The sequence below is a fragment of the Corapipo altera genome, unplaced genomic scaffold, assembly GCF_003945725.1.
Source record: "Corapipo altera isolate COAL_440 unplaced genomic scaffold, ASM394572v1 46, whole genome shotgun sequence".
NCBI lineage: Eukaryota > Metazoa > Chordata > Aves > Passeriformes > Pipridae > Corapipo > Corapipo altera.
The window spans coordinates 3,691,512-3,706,630 of NW_020884883.1; the positions used below are offsets into that span (position 1 = coordinate 3,691,512).

A 15,119-nucleotide genomic window follows, 5' to 3' on the forward strand; every position below is an offset into this window, starting at 1 on the left:
CCTCCCATCAACATGCACATAGGCTATAGTGTTGAAACACTCATGGAAACCGACTTCAGCCTTGATTGCTCCCTGTGATAAGAAAACTTTAGCCTTCAGAAACATATAGTACTCCTGTGGATTCAGACAGCGTTTGAACTGTTACCTATGGAAATATAATCTGCAAAAGAAAGCAAATTATACCATGCAATCATTTACACAAGATTCTGCTGCCTCTTGCATTTCTCAAAGATAAGCTTGTGTATTTCTAGAACTTGTTATAAATCCTCAGTAGTAGACTAAGTCTATATTTGGATTTCAAAAATCTTGAAAGCCATCAACAGATGGCTTTGTAAGATTTTTACCTTGTCACTTGAACCTGAATAGAAGAACACTCCCTTCAATATAGCAAATGTGTGCAAGCTTTAGAAACCTGTTCTCAGTTGGTCAGGGCTTTTTTAAGACTGAGAAAGCTTAGTTTCAATGACCAGAAGGCAAAATCTTCTTTCTTTCTGGATGATAGTTAGTGAGTACAGACCACTAGAGCATCATTGTTCTCCTGGTAAAAGTCCTACCACACAATAACAAATTTTGATTCTCAGGAAGTCACATCAAAAGCTCAGCTTAAGATCCTCCTACGTTGGTGGCCTCAATAGACGCACATATCAACCACATGTGCGGAGAGAAGATATGAAAAGGAATGTAAAGACAATGCCACATACAATTTATCTTAATTTTTAGTGAAAACCTCTAATTACTCTCTGCCTGAAACAGACTTTCCATTGTAAAATCAAGCTTGATTTTAGTTCTATTTGCAAAAGTAAAAAAGTGATATTTTGATTAATTTTATTTTCAAGGAGGCACGCAATATGTGAAAATGTGAGTACATATTCATATATATAAACATATCATAGAATCATAGAATCAGCTGGGTTGGAAGGGACCTCTGAGATCATCAAGTCCAACCCTTGATCCACTATCACCGTGGTTACTAGACCATGGCACTAAGTGCCACATCCAGTCTCAACTTAAAAACCTCCAGGGACGGAGAATCCAACACCCACTTCCCTGGGCAGCCACTCTGTCCCCAGCCCATAGCGCTGCAGGGGGTTGTTGTGGCCAAAGTGCAGGACCCAGCACTTGGCCTTGTTGAACTCATCCTGCTGGAATCAGCCCAACTCTCCAGTCTGTCCAGGTCCCTCTGCAGAGCCCTCCTGCCTTCCAGCTGATTGACACTCCCCTGCAACTTAGTGTCATCTGCAAATTTGCTAATGTTGGACTCAATCCCCTCATCTAAATAATTGATAAAGATATTAAACAGAACCGGGCCCAACACTGATCCCTGGGGGACACCACTAGTGACCAGCCGCCAACTGGATGCAGTACCGTTCACCAGCACTCTCTGGGCCTGGCCCTCCAGCCAGTTCCTAACCCAGCACAGAGTGCCCCTGTCCAACCCCTGGGCTGCCAGCTTTTTCAGGAGTGTGCTGTGGGAGACAGTGTCAAAGGCTTTGCTGAAGTCCAGGTAGACCACATCCACAGCTTTCCCCTCATCCACCGGGGGGTCACCTGATCATAAAAGGAGATCAGGTTGGTCAGACAGGACCTGCCCTTCATAAACCCGTGCTGGCTGGGTCTGATCCCTTGTCCATTCTGTAGGTGCTCTGTGATATGTAACATGGAATGCTTCGGTCTTGGTTTTGATCCTAGCAGAAGCCACTAACACATTTATTTATCAATATATTTCATGGGAGAAACAATTTATTTCACTGACTTTGAAACAGCTAACAGTCTTTTTTCCTGTAAATGAACCTAACTAATTATTTTGTAATAAAACTTCTTCCTAAGTTTTCAGACGATGACCCCACCATTCAAGAGTTACATTGCAAATATGACAGTCAGATTCTTGTATTAGAGTTGAAACTGCTTTAAATGTAAGAAAATCGGAATAGAACAACAAACAAGTAGTATCTTTAGTATAATGCAGAATTATTTCAACATAAAGACCTCGAGAAGCAATGTAAATCTGTGCTTATGTCAGCATAATCAGATACGATCCATGGAAGGACTTTTAATATTAAAACAGAAATCATAGGACATTGCATAAGGACTTGAACAGAAGCTTGTTATATAAGATTTCTTTTTTATTGCTAGTAGGTGGTAACATACAACAATTTTACTACTTCCAGTGCATTTTTCAAGCTCACGGAATAAAACAAAAGAAGTTTTGCTGTTCAGAAAAAGAACATCGTTGTTGGAATCTAAAGCCAGGGAATAAGATGTATATGGAATATTTTCAGGAGAGCATACAAGACCTGAATCTCATTTTAACACATAGACAATAATGAAAAATACTTTTAGGTATCTTTCAAAGTACTTTTAGGACTTCTCAGATTCCACGCTGCATTAGTAACATTAGTGTAAGCTCAGTACTTACCTTCAGATGCATTGGGAAGTTCAGGGTAAAGTTTGTTTGTATTCTTTTTAGCTGGAAGAGAAAATAAAGCAGCAACTTACATGGCATGCTAACATATATTGCTATATTTTGTATACTGCTTTTCTAATATAAGCTCAATATTTATTAAATGATTGCAGTTATATAAGGAGCAGTGCAGAACTAAAAAATAAGGACTTTACCTTATATCCTTGACTAGAAAAATAAGTTAACAGGAGATGCACAGTAAAGTCTCACTTTCAATGAAAGCACTTTGCCAGACAAACTGCCAAAGAGCCAAATTCTGCCTCTTCTGCTCTACTGTAAGACCCCTACCAATTAAAAGATATTGACAACCTAAAGGAGAAACTCTGATTTCTAGAAACCAGAAGTTTCTAGAACTAGGACTAGCGGTTTCTAGAAGGACTGTTCTTTTTACTATGAAGTTTCATTGTGGTGCTTCTACACATCCAAGAAACATGAATATTTCCTTCGAACTATTATATGAATCTGTAACTATAAAAACACTAAAGCAAATCTGTCAGAAAGAAAAGGTTTGTTAATATAAAGGAAACAGACAAACCCTTTATGGTTTATCACTCATGGCACTATCCTGAGTGATCACTGTCCAAGAAAGAGTATTAAAAAACATTTTTATAGAGGCAGCTATTATAATAAATGCATAATATGAATGAGCTTTAGTGCTCTAATTTTATAATGAGAATTAATTAATCATTATAAAAATATTTTAACCTGGTGGCGGAGGTCTAACAGTAGGTTTAGGTGGCTCTGGTCTAGATGATGGTCTAGCAGGTGGGTCATTTACCTAAAATACACAAATTTTTACAAAATGTTGCATCACATCTGGACATAGATTGTGACTTCAGGGCCTAGAAGTAGGCCCCTGAAGTTACACTGAAAAAAAATTTAAAATCACTCTTTCTCCACTCAAGAAGCATACAAAAAACTACTGACATACACATGACACTGAAGTAATTCACTACAGGTTTAATGAAGCTGAAAGTAAATGATTGTCTATCAGTAATATCAACATCTATAAGAAATCATCTTCTACACTCTTAGTATTACATTGTAAATGTGATTGTTTGAATGGAAGACACAAAAAACAGAAAAATTAAGAGTATCCACATCAACCTGCAATTAACTTGATTAGGAATATTTGATGAAACATTTCTATTCGTCACCTCAGATTTGATAATGTACAATTATAAAACAAGGATATACTTTGTTATTCTGGAGGATGCAAAGGAAACCCAGCAACATTCTTGTCCACAAGAGCCTATCAAGGGAATATTTGAACAAATGTATTATGTGCAGCATCTGCAATGTGCAGCATCTGCTACACCTTTAATCATCCAGTAGAGAAGCTAAGAATGCCACATGAACATCAACATTAACACAGACTAGCAACAGTTCAGGAACAGAAAAAGCCTATGTGAAAAAGAACTGCACAAACCCTTCTTTGTTCCCTTACAGATTTTCCTGGATTATTTTTTTGCTCTTCGTTTTCATACACTTCAGTGAAGGATGCTAGAGTTTCATAAAGATCATCTGCTTGAGCAGGAAAAGGCACATCACCAAGCAGGATGGCACTAGCACGAATATCCTGCCCATAAAACCTGATATAAAAAAAAGATGTCAGGTATTTGATAATTATTACATTTCAAATTCTAGATAAATTCACCTCGTGCAAATGCTTTCCCTCTAAATCCCTGGCCCTGAATTTTTCCTGCTGATCATATATTGAGAAATGACAGAACTGGTACAATGCTGTAAATTTGGAATACTGACCACAACCCTCATTCCCCATTCCCCTGCACTGCTTGGGAGGACGGTGTAGTGAAGCTGTGAGTGAAGTTGAGCCCAGTAAGATGGAAGGTGTGGGGAGAAAGGTGTTGCTTTTTAGATTTGTTCTTATTTCTCATTATCCTATCCTCTTATTAACTGACAATAAATTAAACTAATTTCCCCATGTTGAAGGGGTTTTTTTGACTGGTAAGTGATCTCACTGCCTTTATCTCAACTCTTGAGTTTGTCATCATACTTTTTCTTGTCCCATCCTATTGAGGAACGGGAGTGACAAAGCACCTCGATTGGCACGTGGTGTCTAGCAAAGGTCAACCTGCCACAGATAATCTCTAAACATTCAGCATCATCTCAATACCCATTGCAAGATGTCTAAATTGAAGAAACCCTTGTCCCCCCAAAAACTCTAAACCAACCATAGTATGTTCATAGAAAAAACTCTTTTTCCAAATTGAATGTGTCCTAGTTAATTTTGTCACTATGCCTTCACTGAATCACAGAATATTCTGAGTTGGAAGGGACCCACAAGGATCATTGAGTCCAGCTCTTAAGTGAATGGCCCATGCAGAGATCAAACCCACAACCTTGTAGTTATAGCATTATGATCTAACCAACTGAGCTAATCTCAGGGTCTTCTAGATTTGGAGAGAACTTACTTGCGATTTGTTTCTTTCCTTTCGATTAAACAGGTTCCTTCTAGAGATACACCTGCAAACAGTCCTCGAGATTTGCAGTATGTATAGACAGCCGCAGAGCTTCTTAGAGCAACATCCCCTTCTAAGTTTCTAGAAGAAAAATTTTGGTTGATATTCTTCAATATGGCTTTGTAGCACGAACAGCAGTCTTTTTCTTTACATTCTTTATTTTACTTTAATCCTATTTTCAGATGGGACCCAGTAAAAAGTAATTAATTGGTTTGATAAGGTTTCCTCTGAAGCACAGAACAATGGTGCCTCATGTGAATGCTTCCCATTAGGCTTCCTCTGAAAAGTATTAACCCACATTTTAATAACATTTTAAAATGATTAGATTATGTTTGGATTGGTGACTGGAACTCTACTCAATATATTCAAATCCTTCTAGATTTTATGGTCAGTACAAAATAATTCAAGTAAGGCTTCATCAGACCTCAACAGATCTGGAAGATTATAGTATTTGTCCTACCCAGGATCACATTTTAGGTTTGAAGACACTTCAGCCAGTCACCTCAGCATGGATACAACATCAAATTGAGAGCAGGCTGTCTGGACTTTTTGTAGCCAGTTTCTTATGAATTCTAAGGATATAATTTCACTCTGAGCAACCTGTATCGGTGCTCAATTTTGTTAATGTCAAATTTTTTTTGTCATATCCAGACAGAACCTTATGACTACCACCTCTCATTGTCTTGCCATGCACCTCAGTAAAGAACTGCGGTCCATCTTCTTGGTGATTCCCTGTTGGGAATGCAGTCCTTTAGAAGATTTCATGGTCTTCTCTCATCTAGGTTAAACAAGCCTCATTGTTCACATGCTGCATGTCCCTGGCTATTTAGGTAGCTGTTCACTGTACACGCTCTAGTTTATAAACTACTTTCTTCAGGGCTGAAACTGAACACAATATTCTAGTCACAGTCTATGAAATGTAAAGCAAAGGGGAACAGTCACTCCCCTTATCTACTTGGTACAGTCCTGTTGATGCAGCCCCCTACACTGTTCACTGTCTTTTCCGTCAGGAATCAACTGCTGGCTCAGCCCACTGCCCATGAGGACCCCAGCACCTTCTCAACAGAGCAGCTGCCCAGCCTGGCTGGCTCTGCCTGCATAACTGCAGGAGTTCATCCAATTGGAGTTGTAGAACTTAGCACTTGTCCTTAATTTCATGAGGTTTCCTATTGGATCCTTCCTCCCCACTCTCTAGGTCCATTGCTCTGAATGGCAGCCCCACTCTGAACTGTATTGGCTGCACCTCCTGATTTGGTGTCATCCACAAACTTGAAGAGGATATTTTGCATCTGCTCCTCCAGGTCATTGATAAAACTACCAAGCAGGAGAGGTCCCAGAAGAGTCTCCTGAGGAATTCCACAGAAACCTGGCTTCAGACTACAACATGACTCATTTACCACTGCTCTTCAAACCTGGTTCTTTGCCTGTTTGAGATAGCAATTGGTCAGCGATTGTTTGCTAGTCTGCCCCACCCTGACCTATGTCCCAGCTTGGACACAGACATGTTGCAGGACAGTGTACTGAATGCCTTTGCAGGGCAGATGACATTCATTGCCCTCCCCTGACCCACAGATCTCTCTCTCTTCTGTGAAATAGGTATCATCCTTTTATTTTGTCAGAAAAGATAAAAAAAAAGACATAAGGAGGCACATGTCCCATAAAGAGAGCTTGAGGCAACTGGGCTTGGTAAGCCTGGAGAAGAGAAGATTTAGGGGGAACCTAATGGCAGGCTTCAAGTATCTATGAAGAGGTAATCAAGAACATGAAGCCAGGCTCTTATAGCTGCGTATGGTAAAAGAATAAAATGTTATGGACATATATAGAAATAAGAAATGCTTCGACTGGATATAAAGCAAAATTTTTCCCCATGACAACAGATGACCAGAAGAGCAGGTTGCCCAGAGAGACCAAGCAGTCTCCATCTTTGGAGATTTTCAAGACCCAACTGGAAAAAAGGACTGAGCAACATGATCTAAAGTCATAACAGACCTTGCTTTAAGCAGAAGGTTGGAGTATCGATCTGGTTTCCAATTTCAATTATTCTATGATTATTTCATCTCATCCTTCAAAGTAAGCTGGCTTAATCACTTAAAGGTTTAAAAGAAATTTTTTGGTGTAGTTTTTATTTACTGTCAGGCAGATCAGTGGTGACAGAGAGCACAGACCCGCACATTAATGAAAATAATAGTTCTGTCAGGCACAGTAGCATCTGTGTTCTTCATTGAGCCTAGCCAAGCAGTCTCCTGCAAAGAGAGTAAATCTCAGAACACTTTCCTTCTACCAGTAAATGACTTAATCAGGAAAGAAAAAGAAAAAAGAGAAAAAAGTGATTGGCAAGAACAATATGGTCCAGTCAACATACAGGTTGCCCAGTTTGTTCTGTAACATAGTAAAAAAAGCCACATCAACGTTTATATGTAGCTTTTAAAATTATCTTCCATATACCCCATATTAGGAAAGTATTTTACCCACCTCCCCAGAGGTCCAATTGCCACAGTAAGATTTCCTCCAAGTGTAAGATTCCCTCCTTTGGCAAAAGCTTCCACTGCTCTTTCGTGATTCAGTATTATCACTAAGTCTGAAACCTATGAAATATCAAATAGTATGTATTTGCACTATGTTTTTGTATTATGTTTTACTATGTACTATTTTGTACTATGCTTTTTAAGAAGAAAGAATAGCACAGGAGAAGCACTTCCTTTCTTGTAAAGGATTCTTTTGAAACAGCTTTCACAACAAAGTTGATTCTTTTTCTGCAAGGTATTTTGAAACAAAAATTCCTCCCAATTAACTTTTTAATCAAATTTGACTGATTTTTTTCTAAGTGCTGATATGGTCAGTATGATATAAACAACAGTTATAACAGAAACTCTATTTTAATTCAAAATTTCCTAATTAACAATTTCTTATTTTCTATGGCTTATGCAAACAATTATGAAGGCATTTTCAGATGTAAATAATTTTGATCCTTCCATAATTAAACTAATAAAAGCAAGACAGAAATTACTAACAAAAATTATTGTTCAAAGAATAAAAAGCAAAAAGGATACAGGTCTTCTTGCTATGGATAAAATTTTATGTTTTGGCAGGGGTTTTATATATAATATGTGTGTGTGCATGTGTGTGTGTGCGCGTGTATGAATTATTAACTAACTTTTTAAGACTTGAACACTAGATGTAGTCAGTTCCTTCAAGAACCTATTAAATTAAATAACTGAAGAGGTAGCAATGTATTTTCAAAAGATGTAAAATGGAAAAAAAAATCACTATTTTTAAAAGACTTTATTTTGCCTGAATTCTGACATAAGATGCATGTATCAAAGTACTCCTACTACTATTTAAGCTGATACCTATTACCATCAGTACTGTAAAACTGTAACTCTTCAATTTAATAAATTTCAATAAGTCTCCTATGAAGATCTCTCTATTGTACCTGAAAGCTCAGTAAACACACTAAATGTTGTAAAAACCCCCACAAAACTACAGCAGTGTCAGCCTGTTCAATACAGCAGATTACACTTCAATAGCTAACAGTGACAGATTATCTTTTCAACAGGTATCTTGACTACCCAAGGACTATTGTACCTGATCTTTCATTTGGTGGACTTGACTGAAAGCCAGGTTCAGAAAAAACTTTCAACTTACCCCAAATTCCAAACAGTGACAGCAGGGAATACAAGAGGAAATACCAGATTATTTGCAAAACAAGGCTGGCCCTGAAGTATTACACACAGCATATGAGAGGTCTTTGTTATTAGCCCCCTGTGGTAGCCTCCACCCCATCCCAAATAAAAATCATCCAGGGATAGAGAAAGAATGTCATTCAGGATACCTCTACTTCCTTTTACTCATTAAGAGGATGATTCCACTGCTAAAGCTAAGTGAATCCATAGTGAGAAAACCTTCAAGGAAAGCATTTATATAAATTTTAAAATTGGTCTTTAATTGAGGTACGAATTTGTTCACTGTGACTTCCGAAGTCTGTGATTTCCTTCGTGTTATTTAAAACATCCATAACTACCACTACAACTATGTTAACTGTAATCTCCCTTCAGGAATAAAATTCTCCCAGTTTCTAAAACATTTAAGTTTATATGTGATTAAAAGAGTGCTGAAATTGGACTCTAGGCTCCTTGGTCACTCAGGTATTTCTGAATAGCATATATTTTGTAGAAGAAATAAATAAGACTGTGTTATAATAATATCAGTAAGGAAAGAGCATTTTGTAAGCTGACTAAAATTTCAAATGAAGAGCACAATATTACCCAGAAAAAAAACCTCTCACAAATAGCTTCTGTATTGAAATTGCTTAAGTGTCAACAGTAAACGGCTACATTATTTAAAATATCCGATGGGGATGATTAAAGGAAATTTTTTTATAGATTAATCAAAGCATATGAATAGTCTGTTTCATTGTCTTAAAAGGAAAAAAACCCCAACCTTAAATCCCACAAGAAACAAACTCTGGGGCTCAAACTGAATGTTTTATAATGCATTCAGATCATGTAGTCATGAAAATCAAAGAAAATCCCTCACAAAATTTAATGATTTTGTATTCATAGCATCCTTTAAAAAATGCACTGCAATAATGGCTGAGATCACACAGTGAACAAGTAGGATACAATAAAACACTGATCTGTTGCTCATTATGTGAATGCTGGCTGAGTGGCTGCCAGGACAGGGATAGCTGGTTAGTTGTAGGAGATGTGCTGGGGGCTGGCATGGACCATCCAGATCAGCTATATGTGGATTCTTCTGAGGAGTAGAATGCCCACTGCAAGAGATCTTGTTGGCAACATATTGTTACTCTGATGTTCTTTGGTAATAAGTAGAACAGAAGCTAAACATAAAAAAAAAGAGAAGGACGAGCCTGGAGACTAGTGTGGGAAAGAGAAGGAAAGATGAAAACAAACAAGTGTGAAGGAGCTGTGTGAAAGAAGAAATGGGAAGAATAGGTAGAGCGCTGTCAGGACTAAGCACACCAGGATTTCTCTGAACATGTTGAGAGTCCTTTACTTAACTATTTCTGTTGTCTGGAAATTGGCTCCTCTTCTGTAGCAATCCAGAAGGGGCACCACTAGTTTTGGTGCTTTCATACTGAAGGGTCATGGTCAGTAGCCACAAGTGTGAGTGGGAAATGCGAGAAGTACAGTAACATTAGCTAGTCTCCATTTTACTACACCTTCAGTTCCTTTCACTGTTTCTTGCCAGATGGAGTCCTTGTGCTCTTTAACAAAGCATTTTATACAGTATTATGTATAGGATACTGTTTTAATTAACTCCAATTGGCTTATATGTGAACACTGACAGGAAGCTTTCCATACATGAAAGTTTCTAGAAGTGAGAAATCAAGGAAACAAGTGCTATGCCACTTCTTTTCATCTAAATGTCTTCAAACAATTAGACTGATACGATCAAATCCCCTATTTTGTTTGTCTTGCATAAATGAATTTTATAATAACCTTTTTTTTGTACAGAAAAGTAGATTCTACTATTTCACTAGCATTTAGATCTTTGTCAATGCATTTTAATTTCTTGCAAAAAAAGTTACCAACAAGTATTTCAAATGCAAAATCATACCTCAATTCCAATTTCAAATCCACCACCAAGGCCAGCAATTCCTATTGCAGAAGGAGCAGACCAGGCTGTCATTCAAAACAAGATAAATTTACAGAATTTTAACCACATGTCACAAGAAATACTCATTTTATTATTGCAGTTAAAAAACACTAACAAATTCTCTATTTAAAACTATGTTCAAAACTACTACAATAGAGTCATGTAACTATAATGCCTCATCCCACAGGAAAGAATTTAAGAAATACAAACACTCATAATCCAAACAAATCTTTGTTACAAATTATTTATCACACAGTTGTTCCCAATCAGATATAATTAATTTTTCTAATGAGTTTTAAACTATGCACTATTTTATTTCATCCTTTTACACTAAGATACTGAAAGCATTTACATCTGGTCAGAAGAGGTACAAAAATTTGAAAACAGCTTTCAAACGAAGCACTGTCACCTACTGGCCTGACTCCTCACACATTTCCCGCTTTATGCTATGAAAAGAAATAACGAAAGAAAAAATATTTTTATTTCTTTTAATTCTCCTGTGAACTACAAAAGGAAAATATCCACTTACTTCCATTAGGAAGACGAGCTAATACAATTCCACTTCCTCCCCGAGCAGTCACCAAAAATCCAGCTTTGATAACAGACAAAACTGCAAGGCCTTTGGCTTTAGCTATTACGTGAGCTGAAACAGCAAAATCATTTATTCGAAACCTTGGAAGAGAAGTTCTAAGAGAAGGGGAAAACAAAACTCTACATTTAACAATTTTGGACACATAAGAGTCAAATACTCGAAGCAAGAGCTTAAAGAAAACTGAAGGAAGTTGAACTGATAATGACACCTTCATTCCAAAGTGAACCACAAGTCAGCTGCAGGTCATATTAGCCTGTGACAACCTGTATACTGCCACAACTCCTTGACCTGTGCTGATTAGCTCATAAAGAGTTAGTTTGCTTAGTGCCACACACATAGTGTGTCAGTACCCTTAGCAAGATAAACAGAAAAAGGCAGTGAATCTCATCTCCACAAATTTCTGAGGGAGTGCAAATTTAAATCACAGCAACATACAACAGCCTAATCAGCTTATATCATTAGGCAGTGTTAGTGGCAAATACAGTGTCAGCATCCTGCAAGTCTTACTGCAGACCTTCCGGAAAATAACAGTTATGAATTCAAAGCCACAAACAGCAACTCCAGATGGAGGAAGACACTAGGAGAAACACAGAGTAATAACTGCAAAAATAAAGAAGACAGCAGCAAATAAAAGTCAAACCAGCATCAAATGAGAACAGTGCCCTAATCTCTTTACTTCAACTTATTGTCGTCTAGCTAATTTTAATAAATACAGATATTCAAGAACTAGAGCTACTATTCTAGCTCCTCTCTTAAGAACATACATTTACAGGGTGGGCATGAGACAGTCCATCCATTCATCCTTCCAGTGCAGGAACCCTGTGGTTGTAAACATTCAAAAGATGTCTCCCAGTAAGTAACATCTGCTACGAATACAGCAAACTGAAACCCTTTACTTCCAAAATATTTTCAAAGAAGCTATGGCACCTGAAATCTTCATTCATCTCTAAGTTGTGGTCAGTGAAAGCAAAGAGAATTGATAAAGAGAGCATGACTGCAACACAGGGGAGCGGTGAAGATTTTAGCTGAATCAAAACATTTTCTTTACTCACGAGGTATGATTTTATCTGGTCCATTTCTAGAAGTTATTTCTGTAAATTCTCGCAATATTTTAGCTGCCTTTTTAGCTTCTGACTTCAGGTTGGAAGGTATAGGGTTGTTCACTGTAAAACATGAAAGAAATAAATTATATCTATGGTAAGTTCAGGATATCTCATACAAAAAAACCAGTATAATTTGTACAGGAAAACTGATTCTTTACAAATAAAGAGGAAACCACAGAGACACGGAAACAGGAAGCATAAGAAATGATCTTCTGTATCAGACCCACATTTTGCCTCTGACAATTTTAACGGAAGACACCACTTAAAAAAACCCACAAGCCCAGCTATTTCTTCCAATCTATTTCTCTTGTACTTGCTCAGAATCCACACTGGTAACCACAGGGTGTTGGAGATACATCCTCAGTTGTTCCTGTCTCTATTTGTTTATGGGCGTATTGCATATGAATTTGTCTAATACCTTTTCAAACCTATTGATACTCTGCCTTCAGAATTCTTGCTACACCAGTTGACCACCTGCTACTTAAAAAAATATGCGATCTATTTTAAATTAATTTACTAGTTACAGTTAATGCCTGCTAGCTCAAGTCTCTCAGGTTCTGGTGAACACCTAATGCATTCAACTTGTCCACTACCTTCATGCCTTTATATATAGCCAGGGCCCCCAGCCTTCTCCACTTTTTCAGGAGTCTCAACCTTAGTCTCTCCTCAAGGTAGTTGCTCCATCACTGATCACTCTAATTGCTCTTCTCTGTACTAGCATGAACTCTGCTGTCCTTCAAATTGGCAACTATTGACCGGTGAACTCTAAATTGTTCACGTCTCTTCAGGACACTTTTCTTATAGAGCTAAACTTGCAGCATGTTTTGTAAGCGAATAAAATTCTGTTTCAGACCAAGAAATTTCCTTTAGAAATCTACTTCCTGTGGAAGGGCTTATCAATATTTTCTTTCTAATGTGATCCAACATAAGCTCGTTGTACATTTCAACTGAGGAAAAAGCACATACTAGAGATAAATTATGTTTACTTTATAAAGCTGCAGACAACAGTAACAGACACAAAAAATCTTGGTATTTACCACCCAAATCCATGAAATCATAAATTCTATGGAAGTGCATTGATCCCACTCAGATCTACCAGATATGCTGTCATTAGTCAACGACGGAAAAGAGACAAGTAATATAAAATATTAATATTCTGCAACAGTATAAATACCATTTTATGTATGAATAGTATGTTTCACCTGTAGATTTCCAAAAAGACGCCTTAGTGTAGATAAAAAGATATGAGTTAGTCTTGATTGTTACACCTACTAAAATCCCTAAAAGCTATCACTTAAATTATTCTTATTTTCCTCTCTGGACATATCAATACTCACTATTTCCAAGTTTATCAGCAGCAAACTGCCCAGGTAACACATGAATATATTGCCAGACCAAAGACATACCTAGTCTCATGTCATGTCTCTGAAAAAAACTAGAGACAGCATTTACACAAAATTCTACTGTTCTTAAATTCATAAAAAGATAGAAAAGACCATGTATAAAGAAAAAGTATTCTGTCGAAAGTGGCCTAGTTTTTCAATTGGCGTTGCCTGAACATTCATTCATCTCTTCACTCTTCATGGGTAACATTCCCATCCAAAAGAGGACTAAATAGATTTTGAGATTAAATCAATGTTGCTTGGAGAGCAATTCAGTTCAGACTTGAAGCACAAAGCAGCAAGTCAGCCAAGTTTCTGTTCAGGCTCCACTGACTAGAACAGGAACTACACCTCCACTTTCCAAAATGAAGAATATTCCTCTAGTATGTTTTTCAGGCAAGAAGGAAGACTTCCAGAACAAGAGAGATTTTGACATCTGAATCTCTGGACTACTGTTCCCTGTGAAGTCTTGTAGCAACATTTGGCTTTGGCAAAAATGCAGCAGGTGTAACATTGGAGAGTTTGAAAAGACAGCAGACATCACAAGGCTATCCAGAAATATCAGCCTCTCTGGGAGCAAAAGGAAGTAGATGCATAGAAAGCAACAGACTCTAAACCATGGTGCTGTACCAGAGAAGAAATACTAATTCTATCTCCTGATCACCCCTTCTCAGAAAATTAAGATGATAGCCAAGTCCCTGAGTGTGGAAGGACAGGAGAAGGTGAAGCTCTACGTGCTCAGGACCTTCTGAAAAAGCTCTTGGCATGTGAAATTTTCTGTGACTGTTATGGCACTAAAATGGTCAGAATGCTTGCAGGAGTTTTGAACATACATTTCTTCTGTGATTTGAAGGTTTCACCAGGCTGGAATCTGGTTACACAGCAAGAAGAGAGGCCAGTGTAGCCCAAACAAAACATGAACAGACAATTGATTTTGGTAGATTAAACTGAGCTGGAACAAATGTTTCCATTGCTTCTGTTGTTTGTACTTCACAACTGCATTTTCAAGGTCCGAGGGTAAACATTACCAGCATAAGAGAAAAATAAGAAGATTTTTGCTTTTGTATGGAGATACAAAAAAGCATATGGAAACAGCATTCTTCTCAAGAAGGTATAAAAAATAAACTTAGCATATTATAATTTGTAATTAATAATTAACATTGTAATACACAGTGCACGTCCAGTTACAAAATCAGATAAACACTTCTATATGTAGTTTTTCAGTTAAGATACTTTGCAAGTCTAGAGGACTGGAGTTTGGGAAGGGTCACCTACCCAGTCTACCCAAAATACACATATCATGGTACTTAATTATTCTTATGTTTCAATAACATTAAAGTGGAAGATATGCTTCATTCTAACTGTGGTAAAATGGACAGTTATGTGCCTGACCATGCAGGACTTCTAGCAAAGTGATCAAGACAATGAAAACAAGATGTGTACATTAGAGACAAAAAAACATTGTGAAGATAAAAAACA

The 15,119-nt window shown here is 37.4% G+C and overlaps 1 protein-coding gene across 2 annotated transcripts in view; it reads right to left on the reverse strand.

Moving 5' to 3' along the window:
- SH3YL1 (SH3 and SYLF domain containing 1) overlaps positions 1–15,119 on the reverse strand; it is a 49,227-nt gene that overhangs the window by 23,641 nt on the left and 10,467 nt on the right. The window contains exons 2-9 of one of the 2 annotated variants that reach the window (XM_027640883.1): positions 12,208–12,318; positions 11,093–11,206; positions 10,525–10,589; positions 7,417–7,529; positions 4,897–5,025; positions 3,909–4,053; positions 3,167–3,239; positions 2,417–2,467 (exon numbers count right to left, since the gene is read on the reverse strand). In XM_027640883.1, the coding sequence (XP_027496684.1) occupies positions 2,417–2,467; positions 3,167–3,239; positions 3,909–4,053; positions 4,897–5,025; positions 7,417–7,529; positions 10,525–10,589; positions 11,093–11,206; positions 12,208–12,318 (801 nt within the window). Of the gene's footprint in view, positions 1–2,416; positions 2,468–3,166; positions 3,240–3,890; positions 4,054–4,896; positions 5,026–7,416; positions 7,530–10,524; positions 10,590–11,092; positions 11,207–12,207; positions 12,319–15,119 lie in introns of both variants that reach the window. The other variant, XM_027640884.1, reaches the window with a different exon arrangement.